The sequence below is a fragment of the Peromyscus leucopus genome, chromosome 3 (genome assembly GCF_004664715.2).
Source record: "Peromyscus leucopus breed LL Stock chromosome 3, UCI_PerLeu_2.1, whole genome shotgun sequence".
NCBI lineage: Eukaryota > Metazoa > Chordata > Mammalia > Rodentia > Cricetidae > Peromyscus > Peromyscus leucopus.
In genome coordinates this window covers 37,065,907-37,084,723 of record NC_051065.1, presented here as the reverse complement: position 1 = coordinate 37,084,723, position 18,817 = coordinate 37,065,907, and the positions used below count along the sequence as shown (strand labels likewise).

Genomic DNA, 18,817 nt, shown 5'->3' with positions numbered 1-18,817 from the left:
GACTTCAGCTAAAACTCCGTTGATCACATGACCTCCACAAGTCCCGATTTTAGCTGGAGGTTCACAATGTTTCTTAGGGTCTCCTGGACCAGTGTCAATTCAGAACCCTGGAAAGTCTGATTGTTTCCTTTCCCCAGTGTACAGTTACCCTCATAAAAGGCCATAGGTCCTGCTGAGGAAGAAATGGAGAAAGGCTAACTAAAACTTTCAGGTATTTTATCAAGGTCCTTCCTCAGGGGAAGCTGACCGTCCCTTCATTCCATGGGTTTTACATCTATAAACTGGCTCACGTCTGCAAATTTGATCACCAGCTGAGATTTCCTTTTGCCGTGATCCAGTGCAGACTTTTTTCATTTGTTTGAGAATTTCCTACTTATACAGCTCAAGCAAAAATATAATAGGCTTCTTATATGTTTTGTGCCTGGAAACACCATGATTGATTAGCTAGTACCACAGGTCCATACAAATCATGCCATCATAAAATTCACTTTGCTTGGGCTGACAATTACAGGTCAGGCCATCATGGACACTGTTTTGTCCATGTTGCCCATTAAGATAACTATGATTACCTTGCCTTTGGTGATTCAGTACTACCACCTGGCCTCTGCTATCTTGGAGACCTACTAAACCCATTGCATTGAATTCATCCAATTGAGCCGCAGCATCTCCAACCCTAAAGTCCTGCACAAGGAAAAAAGGGACAACCAGGCTTCACATGTGCTGCTGTCCCTCTCACTATTTTGTGTTTCATAGGATTACTGAAGGGCACGTCTTCTGGGCCTTTCCATTGTGGAACATTTGGTTTTTACACAGAGCATCCACTCTAGCATTGCAGTTTCCCTGAGCCTTAAAATCCCTTCATCAACACTAAGCCAAGGGCTAGCAGGCATATTCAACTCCTTTTCAGTAGGCCATCTTTTGATAGTGCTTCAGTCAACCATTCAGACAAGCTTTTGACACATCTTTAAAGTTTGTGAGCTTTCATATCAAAGTCAGAATCTCCATTCAGTGGGCTCATATCAACAAATGCAGCCTGATCCCGTTTTATGTTATTTCCAACATTACCCCACACCCTTAAAATCCATCCCTAGACATATTCCCCAGACTTCTGCTTGAATGAGTTACCACATCCATTAAGCACCTTAGGAGTGTAGCACAACCCCCTCCTGTACTACACTTTCTACCTCCCCTCTAGGAGCCTGCTTTGCCTTAAGTCTGACTGTAGGTCTAGAGCAACTATTGGCTGGCCCTGAGGGACATCAGTATTATCTTGCCTGGCATCTCCTTCAGAGAAGTGACTACTGGTTGAGTAGACAATGAAAGATTAATTTCTTCAATCAAAGGTGGAAAAGGCAACATTTAAGGGTGTTGAGGTGGGGTGCATCTTCTGAGGGTAGAGACAAACTCTTGAGAATCTGAGGGTTCAAAGTTCTCAGCTTTAAGAGGGTCCTCCCACAAATCCCCATCCCAAGTCACAGGATCTCATTCTGTTCCAATTAATACCTTTACTTTAACCATGGACAGATACCCTCCAAGGCTGGGATTTCAATTTTTTGCTGAAATTCAGCCAACATTATATTGAAGGCTTCAGTTTTATTTTCTGTGACTTGAGCTCTATAGCTACTGGAGAGAAGAATCTCTACCAGGGCACACTTCGACATCTTTAGACTGTTAATGCACATCTAGATTGGGCCAATGTTTTCACTGAGTTCATTGTCCTTTACTGTAGTCTGAGATGCCAAATATATTAATTTTATTACAGAGCTTATTCTTATCCTTTGTTAATTTATTCAGAGATGCTAAGAGCAACTGACTAGCAGCATTATTTTCCCACAAATCGTCAAAAGTTTCATATACAGGGTCATCAAATCTGTTGTATTTATAATTTGGGAATCTGGGTTATCAAATGCATGTCTCCCCCTACATTTGTAAAATAGTTGACACCATGAGCTTTCTGTACTCTATGAGATTTCAGGAGAGGCTTCAGTAGCTGGTGAGGCTTCAGTAACTGTAAGTGTTGGCAAATTGGGAAGCCTATTCCAGATACTTTAAAAATTCATCCTTATACTCTATTGCTCTTGAACTGTTTCTGGTATCAAAATCAGAATTAGTCAAGGTTCTTTAGATGAACAGAACTTACAGAATGAATCTATCTATCTATCTATCTATCTATCTATCTATCTATCTATCTATCTGTAGAATGACTTATACACTGTGATCCAGGTAGTTCAACAATTACTGTCTCCTCACAGGAGATCAAGAATCCAGTAGTTGTTCAGTTCACAACACTGGATGTCTCCACTGGTCTTCAGGATACTCTGGAATCCTAAAGGAGTAGGTTCTAATGCCAATGAAGGAGTGGACTTGCTAGAGAAAGTGAGAACAAGCAGGCAGACAAAGCACAAGCTTCCCTCTTCCATGTCCTTTATAAAGGCTGCCAGCAGAAGGCATGGCCCAGATTGAAGGTGATATTCCCACCTCAAAAGAACTGGATTAAAAGTGTATCTTCCCACCTCAAAAATCCAGATTAGCAGTGGATCCTTCCACTTCAAATGATTTAATTAAGAAAAGAGAAATCCCTCATAGGTGTGCTCAGCCATTTGATTTTTAACTAATTCCAGATGTAGTCAAATTGACAACCAAGAATAACCATCACACGTAAGACACATGCTTCATTATGTAAAGCTTCTGTAAGTGCCACACTGTGAAATGAGAGAAAGTGCTGAAGGTGTCTAAGCTAGGGAGGAAACCGGTGATTTTGTTTTTTAAACTAACAACCACATACACTTCATAGAGTGTATTTTTTTTCTCCACAGAGAAACCATGCTTTGTATTTCTATAGCTATGTGACAAACTTGAATAAATTCAATATTTTCACCTCATCTTCATATTATTTCTATTATTTCATTGTAAGTAAACATAGGTGAGAATATTTGGAAAAGGAATATGCTTCTAGTTTATAAGAAAAGAGAATAACTTGTATTCTAGAAATTATTTATCTTTAGTGATTCCCAGAGAGGAACAAATATTCTTCACAAAAAGCAACAGAGCTTAATTGTTAAGTAAGAATTGTGTTAGGTGACTTGGGTTTAAATTTTTCTTTTAAAGTGATGCTGAGAATGTACACATGAGAGGCAACAACCTTGTCTGTCTATAAGGATGAGATGTACCCTGTACAGGAAATCCTTAGGACGCAAAGCTACTAGAATACATTTAATGTTTAGTAAATATTGCATATTTTTACACTGAGTGTTACTGCTTACAACTCTAAGCGATTTGGGGTTGTTAAATTGAGTCACTCTACCCCAATCCAAATGTAGGTAATGATTTTTACCTACAAAAGCAAGACATGTGGGCAATTTTCTAAGAGTTTTAGTTCTTTAGGCCGTTTTAAGAAAACTAATGCAAGTTTTAAAAGACACGTGGAAATATAAATAAAAACTCTATTTTTACAAGTTGAGCCCCTCCCAATGTCCCATCCAGTTGATATATGCAACAGGGTTAATTAAAGGAGAAAATAATCCCAAGAAACTACACATTTTCTCTAAGTTCTCTATCTTGTTTTCCATTTGCCTTGGGCTCCAGAGGCAGCTGCTGAGCTGTGGACTTGCTGTCACATTAGCACCTTTGAGGACCCAGACAATAGAACCAGAGGTACTCATCCCCACATCTTATTTTAGCAAAGACTTGCTTTCCCTGGTCACTAGTTTCCCTGGAACTGGCTTCTCCCACCATGTGGTTTGAAGACATCTCTAGTTCTTTGAAAACCTAACAATCCTGTTAGAAAATATGTTTATTATATTGATCCAAGGTTTTATTTTGTGTTGTGGTGAGGGGACTCAATTAGATCTGGAACCATACACTCTCCTGCATCCATGTTGGATACTGAAATACTCAATTAGAAATGGAACCATACACTCCTACATCCATGTTGGATACTGAAATATTCAATTAGAACTAGAACCATACACTCTCCTATATTCATGCCTGATGCTGAAAAACTCAATTAGAACTGGAACTGTGCATTCCTGCATGAACGAACACATCATGGTTGATAGTTGAACAAGCAGCAGCTATTATTGTAATTGGTTTTTAATAAGTACATGTGATTATTTGAGTATTTATCTTATTTATTGCTTTAAGCATATGTAACTATCTTTTCCCATATTCATATGTAGAGAAATGTGGAGGAAACTATTCAGATACTAAGTAGTCATGTAGAGTCCTCCTGCTTTCTGTATAACTAGTTGACCAAAAGAACTCAGGATTGTAGATGATTATTCAATTTTCCCCAAACTCCTAAAATCTGAATAATCATGGGTGCTACAATGCTTGTAGACTGTGTGGATTGTGAATATTTATTTGCTTGCTGTGACAAAACTGTCTTTTTGATATGGGAAAACATGCACGTGGTAACGAACTCTAAACTGCAAGGAAGAAAACCAGCAAAACAGTTCCCTCCTTGCTGTTCTCAGTGCTGCAGGGATCCAGTCAGTGAAAAGGGTTACAGTTTCTGATCCCTCAGGTACTTTCCATGCATATTGATTACTCATACCTAGTGGGGTTTTTTTTTTTTTATGTTTGAATGATTCAGAAGTAGTTGTGTTCCTTAAAAGAAGTATTTTAAATACTTCAAAATATGAGATACTAGAATACTGATTCTTAGCCATCGTGGGATACGTGTCTGCACAGATGCATGCTTGCTTGTGTGTGTCTTTGCACATTTGTGAGGGTATGTGTATCTTAAGTAGATAGATAAATCAACATTGTGAGCTGCTGACAGATATTTCCTTTTATTATTTGAGGCCATGATGAAAATACAAACTATAGCTAGAACCAAGACAAGCTAATGTCATGGTTTAGTGTGTTTCTGATACTTTTTAGATGATATGTCAACTGAGGAAGCATAAACCCCAATTCCGTAAAGAAATGATTTCTTATCATTTAAAAGCAAATTGTGTCTCATCTATTCAGGAGGCCATCAGGGAAATGTGAATTAATGAGAAAGTAGACTTAATGCTTCAAAATTGTATTGCATCTTTATCTAAAATCCACAATTGTATATATTACTAGAACAGTGTAAAAATTATGAAAATAGAATATTCAAGGTTTGCGAGTGGAGAATGACAAGGAAAAATATCTCCCAGAATATATAAAACTAAATGGAAAAAATCACTAAAGAATATTAGTAGAGGAAATTATGTTCCATTAACAAGAGAGGAAAGCTGCCTTAATTAATAAATTTATTTCTTCTACAGTATTTCATTTTTAACAGTTTAGTGAAGGTAGGATGGGATAATGGGAATAATAGTCCTCATGGCTGTGCAATTGTGTGTGCTTTGTGATTTTTATAGTATAATGAATTCTAAAGACATTTATCACACAGGAACAAATCCCCTGAATCCTCAACAAACTTTGCGATGATAAAAGTTAATGCATACGTTGAAAATATCCAAGAGCCATAGTAAGATATGAAATAAAACATAAGATTTGCATTTGTAACACATCTTAGAGCTGCCTTTAAAATTTTGGGGGAGACTCAGAATAGTATTATGTGAAACACAGCAGCAGCCTCTGAAGTTTCAAAGGGCTGGAAGACAGAGCAGGAGGCTCTGTGTTCAGTTTCCACTTTGATAATTGGAGGTCTGCTCTGTAAAGGTCACAATGGAATCAAGGTATTTTTTGATGAGAATAAGAGAGAGAAAAGAAAAAGGCAAAGCACTGCCTCCAACCATGGGGCTGGTGTTTAGGCCTTATCCAGAGACCTTCCTCTTCTGAGAGAAAAATCAGCAGTCAGCTATGAGTGTATAGAGCCACCATCGATGACAAAGCAGGGGGGGTCATTCAAAGTGTCAGTAGGGCACAAGAAACGCAGGCAGACCGGTAAACGCCAGTGTGGAGGAAAGACTTCTGGGGCTTGTGAATAGTTTAGACTCCAAGCAAATCTGGTGTTCCTCTACTGGCTCTTGTCCTGTATTCTCCATTCATGTAGCAAATGTCCGTCATATACAAATTGTGTCAGCCTTCTGGGGAGCCCAAAAATCCTACACAGAAGCAGAGTGTAGCTCCTGAAAACCCCAAATCCATGTGAGGGTCAGAAATGGTCTCATAAAAGTCATTGCTTTCACATTGACTGAAAAGTGAGTCTGCTTTGATTTCGTAGGATGCTTCTGAAGACTGTCCCAATCTCACATCTTACAGTGTGTCTGCTCTCACTGCTCTGGTTCAGAATCAACCTTAAGTGGCTTGCTTGTTGATTTGCAATCACATTGGGACATCCCAGCACTTTGTGTTAGGGCAGTTTGGATTTCCACATAATCTTTTAAAGATGGAATGTCCTTTATACATGGAATGTTAGACTTTAGAGATTTGGTTTGAAATAGTCCTAGAATTTTACTCATTTTCCCTTCCCTGCCCCTCTCCCCCAGACAACAGGGAGAGAAAACCAAGTATAACACTTGGGACTAAACCATAAAATTAAGTCACACCAGGAAACAAAAACAAAAGGAAAAAAACAGAGAAAGATCTGAGTGCATACACAAACCACAGCCTCTGTGAACTCACATAAAAATAAGCAGGGACAGGCACTGTGGCAGTTTCAGAGTGGGGCATTATTCACAGGAAAACAGCGAGATTCACTACGGAGGACATTATTCTTCAGAGAGTGACAGGGTCTCATTCACAGCACCAGGACTGATGGTGCATGCACAGCCAGCTTGCCAAGCAGCACAGCACTGGGATGCAGGTCCCCAACGGTGAACTGAGATCATTGCTGAGGACACTCAGAGATCACATAAGGGACACTCTGTTTGCTCTCTGGGAGATGCAGTTCATCTGCACTAATTGCGGGCTTGGGAGCCTGGAGAAGGCAGCTCTGTGCCCACATACTGTATTCCCTTTGTTGGGGAGCTCTCATGGGCCGCTCCTTCAGGCATTGTGTGTGTGTATTAACAGAGAGCCTTTAAAATATATGTGCATTTCTAATTCTTTGCACTAGACTTACTCATAGCTGCTGAGAGGAAGCCAGTAGATAATAGTGAATCACTTTCTGGAAAACTTTAGCAGATAACTTATGTAAGAAAAGAAGTGCAAAAAATCCAACTACTGTAAGTTCCTAGGACTTCACTTTTCTGAAGAATCCAATCTTTGGATTATAACTACTTATCTATTAACAGTCTGTTTTTTTAGTGTTTTCAAAATTTGGGAGATCAGATGCTTTCATCCATAAAAATATATACTTGAAAGTAGACTGTGGTGTACTTTTCTTTATATTATAGAAAGACTAGAAGATGAAGTCAGACACAGAGGCCCACACACCTAGAATCCCAGCACTAGGCAGGTAAGAAGGGTAGTTTGTGAATTTGATGCTCTTCTGTGACTCAGAGTGAGTTCCAGACCATCCTGGGCTAGGTAGTGATACCCTTTCTCAAAAACAAAATAAACATACCAAAAAAAAAAAAAAAAACCCAGACAAATGAAAGGAGTAATAACAGCATAAATTAAAACTGGGAAAGAGTGTTGTTAAAGACATTCGTTAGTATAAAGCAATAATGAAAATTTATAGTCAAGACAGTATAGATTTGACAGGCTCTAGATCGTTGTTGCAACTGATGAAAACACAAAGGTTAAGAACCTAATGTATTTAAAGATACATGTCCCAATGGTGATTTTGATTGCCAACTTGTGTTAAGATTGACAAAGAAGATAAGTAAAGCAGAACTCAGGAAGTATCTAGTGGTAAAAACTAGTCCTACTCTTAAAACTATATTCCATATGTCTACAAACAATAAACCTAATTTGGCTGCTTATAAGCTTTACTAAAATGATCTATCTTCTCTTTGCAAATTTAGTATTTTGAACAGATACTCCAAAGTTAGACCTAATAATCTGAATATGGGAATTCTGTTCTAAGGGGTAGGAATACAGCTCAGTGGTGGGGTCCTCGCCTAGCATGCACAAGGTCTGGTGCTATATTCCTTGAACTTCGAAAAACCAACAGTAACAAGAAAATCTCTTTCTAAAGGTAATTGTTCATATAAGTCTGAATACACACACACACACACACACACACACACACACACACACACACACACATCTACTCAAACTTAGCACACCAAATGGGACTGAGGAGATGGCTGAGTAAGTAAACTGTTGCTATGGAAGCAGAATGACCTGGGATCCCCAGCACCCATATAAAATCTGGGTATGGTGAGATGCATCTACAACCCAATACTTAGGTTAACAGAGACAGGAGGATCTGGTGGGGCTCTCTGACCAGCTAGGCTAGCCAAATCAGTGATATCTAAGTGAGAGACCTTGGCTCAAAAGATAAGGTGAAGAGCAATGTAGGAAATCATCAATATTGACCTAGGATCTCCATACAAGAAAAAGTGTGCAATTGTACCCCTCACCCACTCATAAGTGCACACACACGTGTATGTGTGTGTGTGTGTGTGTGTGTGTGTGTACACACACATAAGCGAGAACGTGTACAAACATACCTTTTTAAAAAAAATATAAAATTATAACAGAAAGCTGATAATCATATAAAGGATATAAAGACTGACCTGGTGTTATGACTTCGCCATTTCCATTGACCACAGGCCTTTCCTCCTCCTCCTCCTCTGGAGGCTCTATACTTGCTTTCTCCATGTTGCTCACTGATTTATTTCTCTTCCGTTTCCCTTCAGCACTTGGAGTAGCTCCTGGAAGTATCTGGTCTGTTACATTTAATAATAATGGTGCTGGTTCCGCTGGAGGCTTTGGGGTACCGTAGTAGTTGTCTGCAAAAGATACCCAGATATTCTAGAGTTAGATTGTTCCCCTATATGTGTGTGTATTTTAAAGAATGGAAATTACATCAATTTGTATTATATTTATCCATCAACACATTGCACATATATGGTTTTATAAGCACATATTATATATCTTTATTTCTATTTTACTGTGCTTTAATGCATAAGATAAAGGCCTATATTACTATCATCTTTGAGTGCTTTAATGTATTGAGCTTTCAAACTAGAGATGTGTGCATCATTTTCATATGGCAAATTGTTAATTTCAAATCTACTTAAGCCAACTTCACACTAAGTCTTCAAATCTATTTAAGCCTTAAAAAATGTTAGTGCTAAGGAATATAGGTAATTTTTGGTTTTGTTTGTATTTTCAAGTCTCGCATCATTCTGGAAAGGCAAAGGATGCTTAGCTTCCCTCTCGCTTCAGGAGGGCTCTGACTGGTGTTGTGCACAGAGCTGTACCTCCATGCCAGTCCGTAGCTCCTGAAGCTATGGTTAATGACGTGCTCCTCTCATTATCCTTTAGATTATAATTGCCCTTTTCTCACAGAAACACTACCTGAGCTGTTGGGTAACTCCCCCTTTCCCCTTCCCTCCTGTGAGAGTTCATTAAGAAAGAAAAAAATTCTTATTTTTTTCAGCCTACAACATGTTTTATTTTTTGAAATGTTATTTAATATTTATACATGCATATAATGTGTTTGGATCATATCCACACCCAATTTATTCCCTCAAAATCCTACTTATCTCGATAACAAGAGGCTGGCATATAACAGACATGTATAAAATATCTGTTAAATAACAGAATTGTATATTTGCCTTTGCATGTTCAAGGCAGATCATTTTATTTAAAGTGTTCAAGAATGTGATTGGCAAAGAACATAAGTGTTACTTTGAGAAATCATTTTCAAATTTTAGCTCAGATTTCACACCTGTGTTTGTGTGTTTAGTTAAGGGAGTAATTGATGGGTTCCTGTATTCCATTAATAAGGTCTTGATTGGCACTGACTGTGCACCCAAGCATTCCAATGCAAGTGTGAGAAACTGTGATGATTACAATAAGATCTTTATCTTACAAAAAGATAATAATCTAGTATGGAAGATCAAATTTGGCATCAAGTAGGCAAGCATTGTAATGGAAAATGGGACCAAGTCCTGTAAGGAGACAGAAGAGAAATGGAATACAACTGCCTATCTTCATAGGTTACTGAGATCATCTAGGAAAGCAGCCTGTTGTACAGAAACAGCTCTTAAAGTCAAAGACATAGTGTCTAAATGAGTCTTTCTGGATAATGGTAATTGAAGCAAATTACTGAACTTCAATAAGGCTCAATTCCTTTATGTGTAGACAGGGAGCAGTAGTCACTTGTGTTATGGCTTGTAAACAACCAAAACCTATTCCACTTACATTAAAACATGAATAGTGTGAGAAAGTTAAAAAGATATGGGATGGCTATTTGACAGGGAATGCTCAAAAATGTTTAGAAAATGAGTGGAAACAAAGGAGTCAGGAAGGAGTCAAGTGAGGACACAGTGTTGACTTTTTTTTAAAGACAGGGTCTGAGGCTGGACTCTACTCAATACATAGTTAAGACTAGTCTCAACTCCTGGTTGTCCTGCTTTCACATTCAAGGTGCTGGGACTATAGGCATGTACCATACACCCTGTAATAGGTGGTTTCTTTGTTGAGCAATAGAATCTGCACACAAATTGTCTCTAGGTGAATGAATTTCAAACCCTGCTTGGCTGCTTTGATTTGCTCAAGTCCAGTGAACACACCCAGCAGGATTATTATTGGCTGAGCCTCAATCATGGGAGTATGAGTCAGCTGCCAAGGGATGCAAAATGTCTGCTCTACGCTCTACTTTGATTTCAGAAGAGGGAGGTGGTGATGATTGCCAACTTGAATGGATTTAAAAATGACTTGTAGATTAGGGTGGGGTGATTGACTTGTGAACAACTGAAGGGAAAGACTCGACCTCAAAGTAGGTGTTGATCAGTAAGCTTGGGGCTGAGGTACATAAAAGTGGAAAAAAAGAGGAAGCCAGAAGTCATGGCTCCAGGTTTCCTGGGTGAGTACCCATATGACTACTGCTGTCATCTGTAGACATTACACTCCAGAATCATCAGACTTTTCATGTCCACCCCACTTTGCTCCTAAGGCTTCCACTTAGAACTGTGATTCCCATTGGTTTCCTTGTTCTGCAGCCTCTAGCTTCTTGGACTCATCAGCTATTGAGTTTCTGGATCTCCAGCCTACAGATTAGTTTCTAGCTGTAAAAGTCTGTCTAATAAATCATCTTTTATAATAATGTATATACTCTATTGGTTCAATTCCTTTAGCTAAGTTGAATGTAGAGGTGGAGCCCTTCCTTCAACCCATCTTATCTCTGTAGTCTCCCCAGACAGTAATACCCTTGAGATGTCAAGTAGGCAGAAACAACACATGCTCTGTCTACAGGTCCTCCATTTTGGGTAGTTGCTAAGATAAAGCAGGTGTATATGGAAAGAGTGCCATAAGCTGTAAAACTGTGCTGGATGTAATGGTGATGAAACCTCATGCTGGAATGAATTGACCAGCCATGCTATTAATGCATGTTAATATTCATATTTGCAGATACTCAGACACTTCACAAAAATTTTACTTTGTAAAGTGGACTTTAAGCAGACATTTGAAAAGATGATATACATTTTGCTAAGGATTACTTTTAATTTGATTCACAGAATTTCAAATAAATTAAAACTTTATATATGGAGACCGAACAAAAAAGACTAATTGTTGTGCATACTCAAGGAACATATATTTCATCATTCTTAATGGGTAGCAAAACTCTAAGCACATCATTACACTTTCTGGGAAATCTCAATATATACTTATCTAATGGATATAATGCCAAAATAGTAAATAGCTCCTACCTACATCAATGAACAATGAGTTTAAATAACATCTGCAATGGTTGATACTCTTAGATATACACAGTACTAAGAAAAATATATCAAACTTCAATATTTTTCTCCATGTATTTTTATGTTATAATATTCCTAGGTAAACTACCTCTTAGTAATTAGAAATAAATGCATAGACAGGCTAAAATAAATATTAAATAACAGATCTTGCTGAATCAATATTATTAAATAATTGCATCTATTGGTATGGCATGATTATAAATTACATAGTAATAGTCTTTTACTATAATTAGTTTTATGAAATTATATGTGAGTTGAAATGCTAGATGTGAAACTGTATAAATCATTAGTTAAGATGCTAAGATTATCATCATTAGAAAAATGCCAGTTTGTAAAAGGTAACAAAATAATCTATATATTTACTGCACTAGAAAAATATAATTAATGGAGAAGAAGCTTTGATACCAAAGTAGGATTTTTGTTGTATTATGTAAGAAGCACCTGGACCAATAGTGGAAGATCAACCAAACAGCTAAGGAACTCAGCCACAGAGATGAATCTATGGGAAGTTTACACAAACCAATAGACAAGGACAAAATGAGCCTCTGAGAAGACAAAGCACTGTGTCTTCAGAAAAGATTAAACATAAATGGTTTTAAAGTATAATTCAGAACTATTATTTCACCAAGAATGGAGTGCCTTTTATACATATTACTAGTATTTAGAGAACCTAAAATCTCAAAATACAAACAAAACCCCTACAATATGGCATAGTGGCATAGTTCCCGGTGAAATAAATCTGACTTTGAATCCTGTATGCCCCAAACTTGTTTCTTCTTTATAGGCTTAAATTGAGTCAGTTAAAATGAATAATCACAAAACAACTATAAACTGGACATGGTGGTGTGCCCTGGTTGCCTCTGCAATCAAGAGGCTGAGGTGGGGAACTGCTTAAGCCAATGAATTTAAGACCAGTTTGGGCAACATGGTGAGATCCTGTCTTAAAATAACATTTTTAAAAGCAACTGTAACTATCATCCTTGTCAAGATCACTAGTACAATTTACAGAGCTGGATACTGTATTAAACATTCTGCTTATGAACTCTTGACTCAAATGGGTATTGGAATGACTTACCCATAGTGTTGTCACAAAGAGTAATGATAAAATCTGTAATAATAAAGTGGCATGGCTGCATCAGTGTAGATGCTAGAGACACGATGACTACTATTGGCATCTATTTATCTTGAACTCATATAAGAGGCCCTAAGAAATTAAACTATCTCCTCTGTTATACATGAAGTAAGTAGAAAACTTATACCTGTTTGATTTCAGAATTTTACCACTTTTCAGAATACTGCATGGTCTCTAGAGAAACAAAGTTGGGAAGAAATTTTCTGTCCACAGTCGGTGAGCAAAGTACCCACTCCAAGTGAGAAAAGCAAGTTTGTTACCAAGTCATTCAATGGGAATCACAGATGACTTTTTCTACCCTCACCTAAAATTCAGCATGTGTACACTTTGGGAGAGGGGATGAGGGAAACAAGCTATCCAGACCATATGTCAGTGGCCATCTTTAGAAAGAATGACCTCTGCATCAGCTCTTTTAGTGAACTTTCAAATCAAAGTCCTCCAATTTGCTAGGATCACAAAAAGTTTTGTAAAGTTATTCACTTGATTCTGCCCTCCTAGGATATCTGTAAATTTATACAGTATTAATCAGTGCCTGGAGAATTAAGTGACAGTTGGGTAAGGAAACCAATTGATTCCTCAGCTAAATGCTTATGTAGGAAGACTTTTTTAGTCCATAAAAATGTGGGGCAAAAGAGTGAAATGGGATAAAATTTGAATAAAAGAAACCAAATATAAAGTGCCTGTCATGTGTTTTATTACATTAAACTATTTGGTAAATGCCCACTGACACTTGGCAGTTTGAACCCCTTGGTTGCAAAAGTGTGGGGCAGAAACAGACTACCTTGTCGTGAATTCAACTGGCCTCAAGAAGATTTTACAAAGTTCAAGCCCTGATCCACATGGCCAGTTTCATTACCCAGTCATCCAAAAGAGACAAGAACAGCTTTCTAAATGACAGGCTAGTACCTGCAGGACACCATGGAACAACTCTCTCTCTTCTGCATCTGACACAATAACCTTTTCACAGAGCCTTAGCCTAACAATTTTAAATGAATGTTGTTGTCATCTTGGTTTTTTGTTTTCTTTTGTTTTTCGAAGCATCTTACAGGTAAGGTCAGTGTCAGGGAAGAAGCAGGAAACCATGTCAAGGACTCACACTCTGTTCTGGTGTAATACTAATAGAAACCAAGATGACATTCCCCAAGACACACTACATTTCCTGTGCTTTGAAATTCTAATATGACAGTAGGAAAGTTGCTCACAAGGAGGTGTGAGGAACCATAAAAATCCTAGAAGCAAAGTAAACACCTTGAAATACTTTTTTCTAATATTTCTCACTAAATAAATCAGGTTTCATGGTCAAAATGCAGTTTGGTTAATTTTCCACATTAAGTTGGAGATTTGGGTACTAATTCCATTGTTTCAGTTTCTGGGAATATAATAACATGTAGTTTTTTTTTTGTTTTTTTTGTTTTTTTTTTTTACATCAAATAACTGTATATCATTTTACATGACACTGATGTAGAGAAGGAATTTACAAAGATGTCATTTTTTCCCTTCAAGATATCTCATACATTAAAGTCACACACACACACACACACACACACACACACACAGAGAGAGAGAGAGAGAGAGAGAGAGAGAGAGAGAGAGAGAGAGAGAGAGAGCGAGCTCTATATTCTCAATGTTTTGACTCCACTTTTGTTAGCCAGATAGTGGCTTTTTGGATAGTGGCTTGCTAGAAGAAATATAAATGCCTAGAGGGACTCTAGCGACATTGAGAGGACACAGACAGACCATCCCTGGGATCCCCAGTGGGCTCAGGGATCTCTCTGTGTTCAGGGGTCAGTTATTTGGGACTTCATCTCAGTTTTATAAATGGAAAAAATAGATTGATATTTGGCTTTTTTTTAATGGTCTCTGGACAATTTTACTCTGGCACTAAACAAAGAGGTTCTGAGCTTTAGATTCTAATATGAAAAAGCCTGCCCAAGCATAATAAACAATTATTTCAATTCATGGCAAAGACTTAATTTGCATTGCTAGTGATGAATGCAGACTTAAACTTCAAGACATTTTCCCATAAGATAGTAATGAAGACTGAGATAACAGTTGTTCCCAAATCACCAGAAGGTGTATCAGGCACAGGAAGAATTACAGCCACAGAGCTATAGGCGAAAGGAAGGAGATCTGCAGGCACCAGCATAGTAAACTTTTCTAATTGTAGAACCTGCCAGAAAATAAGACAAAAAGTCTCACTTCAGAATGCCTTTTTAAACTATCATTGAAGGTATAAAGTAGACTCTGATGCCCTCTTTTAGGCCCCCAAACAGTAATCTAACATAGCACTTTCTCACCATGAACTAAGCAAGAGGAATCCTAACTTCAAACAGTAAGGCCCGTTTCTCTTGTGGCAAAAGCATTAATTTTACACATGTCAGAAATAAGAATGCCATTAAAAATGCTATATTACGATCACCACATGATGATATTTTATTTGTGCTTTAATAAATAAAGCTTGCCTGGAGATCAGAGGAAAAAGGCCAGCCATTATGAGTAAACAAGAAGTCAGACAGTGGTAGCACACGCTTTAATCCTATCACTTAGCAGGCAGGATCTCTGTGTGTTCAAGGCCACACTAGGGAACAGAACCAAGCATGGTGACACGTGCATTTAATCCCAGTACCAACCATAGAGACCTGGAGGTCTGTACAGACAGACAGAAAGTGACAGAGCTGTGTAGGAAGAGGAAGTGAGGTAGCTGGGCTAGGAGAGCCAATGAGAGGGTAGAACAGCAAGGCATATAAATGTGAGTCTACATGAAGAAGCTCCCTTTGGAAGCTGCAGAGTTGGTGAGGTTTGTTTAGCTTGTGGTTTGTCCTATTCCTCTGATCTTTCTCTAAGGCTTCCACCCCTAGCCTGTTGGCTCTGTGTTTTTATTTGACTGTTTAGACAGGGTTCTGAATTTTGAAAATTTAGTACTGATTGTATATGACTATACAAAAATGTAAATATTTCTGTGCGACTAAGACATTAGGAGACTGCCAAGACTTTGTCACTCTCATACTGCAACACCAGGGGCATTGCTGATCAATCTGACTTTGATTGTTTGCTAATGACTAAAGAAAGATGTCAATTAAATCTCCAATCTTCAGCTGAAAATAAAAGTTTCAGAAACAATAACTAAGAATGCTACTTTTGCTTGGAGAAGTTGAGATGTTCTGTAGCTTGGCATAATGGGAAAAGTTCTGTACATGGTTAGAAGATTTAAGTTGTAAGGGAGGTTCTACTACCAGCCTCCCAAATAACCTTGGATTCCATATTAAATTGCATTAAACTTTAGTTTTCTGGTTTGTGAAATTGCAAAATTGGTTCCTATCTCAAGAATGCTTTTCATTTCTGAAATTATGTAATGAAAACATTAAATAATATAATGGCAACAGTTATATTTGTCAGCATATCAAAAAGTTCCAAATTAACAATGAGAATAAATTAACCAAAAGCAAAAATTTTAAGTACATTAGAACTTTACCTCATAAACTTCTTTGAGATAAATGTGGATAACTGTTAGTTGACTCTATCTTTATACTTCTCTGCACATTCCCTTCTGGGAAAGTGGTTGTGGCTTAAGACTTTCTATTTTTATTCCAAGGCTTTCATTTGCATACATCTCTCTTGGTGAATTAGACAGTTCCTAAGTATATTCCCTGCTAACATACTATTACTTTGTGGAAGGTCTTATATGAGGAATTTCAAATTTATATTTTTGTTCATGTGACACTTGAAATTTTCTCCACGCTTTTAGAGTGATATTGTCATTGTGTTCCTCTGTGATTGATAAGAAGATTACAAAGTGTGGTTACAGTGAGCGGAGGAAGTGTGTATAACAAAAAACCCATCAGCAACCCAAAACACAAAGGAAAACCTGAGTTTTTGGTATCTACCCAGAGGCTTTTTCTTTAGCAACTCTGAGCCAATATACATATTATCTATGAAATTCAATCTCCTAATAAATCAAATTCTACCAGCATTAATGAAATTTTACATTGTAGACACCAGTAACTAACTATAAATTTTTCAAAAAAATACATATTATTCACATTCACAACGCTTTACTCCTTAACTTTTCACTGCAGTTTTCTCTCTTATACCACCCCTGTCATTCTGTAATAAATTATGAAAGTACTAATGATTTTCTTTTACAGAAAAATGTTACAGTACCTGCCTTGCATGCACAAAGACATTGAGTTTGACAAAAAATATGAACAGAAAGAAAGAGAATAGGCAAGAGAAGGACGTTGATCCAAAACTTGTTTTAAAGTTGCAAAGTTCTAATGTGATCCTGATACTTACATACTGGTGTGCAGCCACACATACATGGCCATCTACACTTACTTGCTGTCTGAGAAAGCACTACAACAACATAATAACCACATGTTACACATGGCTTTGAAGAACTTGAAATTTGGCTGACAAACATAAAGATGCATATTCATGCTAAGTTTTGAAAACCTAATCCATAGAAAAGAAGTAAAGCACTTGAATAATGAGTTTTGCAATGACTATGTGTCAAAATGATGTTTCCAGGTACATAATATTGTACTTCTAAAACTTCTTTATAAAGTTAAAATTACAGAATAGTCTAGTAGCACGTAATGATATCTATAATTAGTAAACAGTGAATGGAGGTGAGGATAAGAATCAATCTAAATATATAGGATGGCAATAGATATTTGATAGCAATCACGTTAGAGGGGAGAAGGTTCAAATGGCACAAGGAGCATTGAGCCCCTCATTGGTTGACTGTCAATGAAAACTGAATGGGATTTCCCTTTGCGATGAAGAATATTAGTGAAATTATCATGAAAATGAAAAATAAACTCTGATAAAATCAAATGGTTATATTTTGAGAACATCAAGAAGAGAAAAAAAGTTGTAGAAGTAAATTGCCACTAACCAAGTGGATCAGTAAGGGGCTAAGTTTCTGTTTGTCTTGCAATGTCCTTATTTCTGCATCAGCTCAAGAGAGTGATGCTAGATATAGAGGTCTTGTTATGAAGTTATTTATTTTGAAAGCATGAAACATATTACTTCATATGCCACAGAATTTTAGGGATGTTAACAAGCAATGTGATGTTATTCTGATACGTTTTGCTTTGTGAGTGAATAAGCATTTTTCTCTCATAGCTTTTAATATTTATCCTTTTGCATTCTTATTACTTTGACTACAAAATTTGTGAAGAGGTTCAATTCTGGTTGTGTATATTTGGGGTTTTAAATTGCCTTTTTTGTTTAGCCATTCATTTCTTTCTCTAGGCTTGGGAAATTTTCAGCTACAATTGCACTGAAAGGATTCTGTGTCTTAACTTCTAATCCCAGCCCTTTCTTCCCACTGAGTTTCAGGATTGATGTCTTGATTTTATCACAGATCTCCTGCATGTTGTGGCCAAGCTCATTATCTTTCTTAGAAAAAATTGGGAAGAAATGACAAGCTTTCCACAATCAAATGAAAATGATGGCAGAGCCACCGGAAGTCTTGGGTTCCATGGGGCTGTGTCTAAGAGGAACGTTTACATGTATGATTACATTAGAAACTCAAAGTGACATCAAATAAATGCCCTGACAGCATACCACATGCTGTTATAATACAGAAGATGCCAAACTATGAAACTGTATTTCAAGAAATAACAACTAATAAGTCAGAAACTAATGAGATTAGAGACTAAAATAGCAATACATGGAATCAAAGAAATAATTCACATGAAAAAATAAATAGGATGAACCTGAAGCAACTAGTCACACCCACAGTCAGAAAGAAATGTAAGATAATCAGATTGTAGAACATGATCTACAGATTCATAGAAATCCCCATCAAAATTCCAATGATATTCTTCATATAACTAGAAAAAATCCCACAAACTACTGCCAAATTCATGTGGCTGTACAAAATTTGAATAGCCAAAGCAATCCTAAGCAGAAAGAG

General features: G+C 37.3%; 1 protein-coding gene across 12 annotated transcripts in view; it reads right to left on the bottom strand.

Annotated features, from left to right (window-relative positions):
• The window catches only part of Magi2 (membrane associated guanylate kinase, WW and PDZ domain containing 2), a 1,425,274-nt gene that overhangs the window by 501,323 nt on the left and 905,134 nt on the right, over window positions 1-18,817 (bottom strand). For all 12 annotated transcript variants that reach the window (XM_037204343.1, XM_037204339.1, XM_037204334.1 and 9 more), the window contains one exon: window positions 8,568-8,783. In XM_037204343.1, coding sequence (XP_037060238.1) covers window positions 8,568-8,783 — 216 coding nt within the window. The remainder of the gene's footprint in view (window positions 1-8,567; window positions 8,784-18,817) is intronic.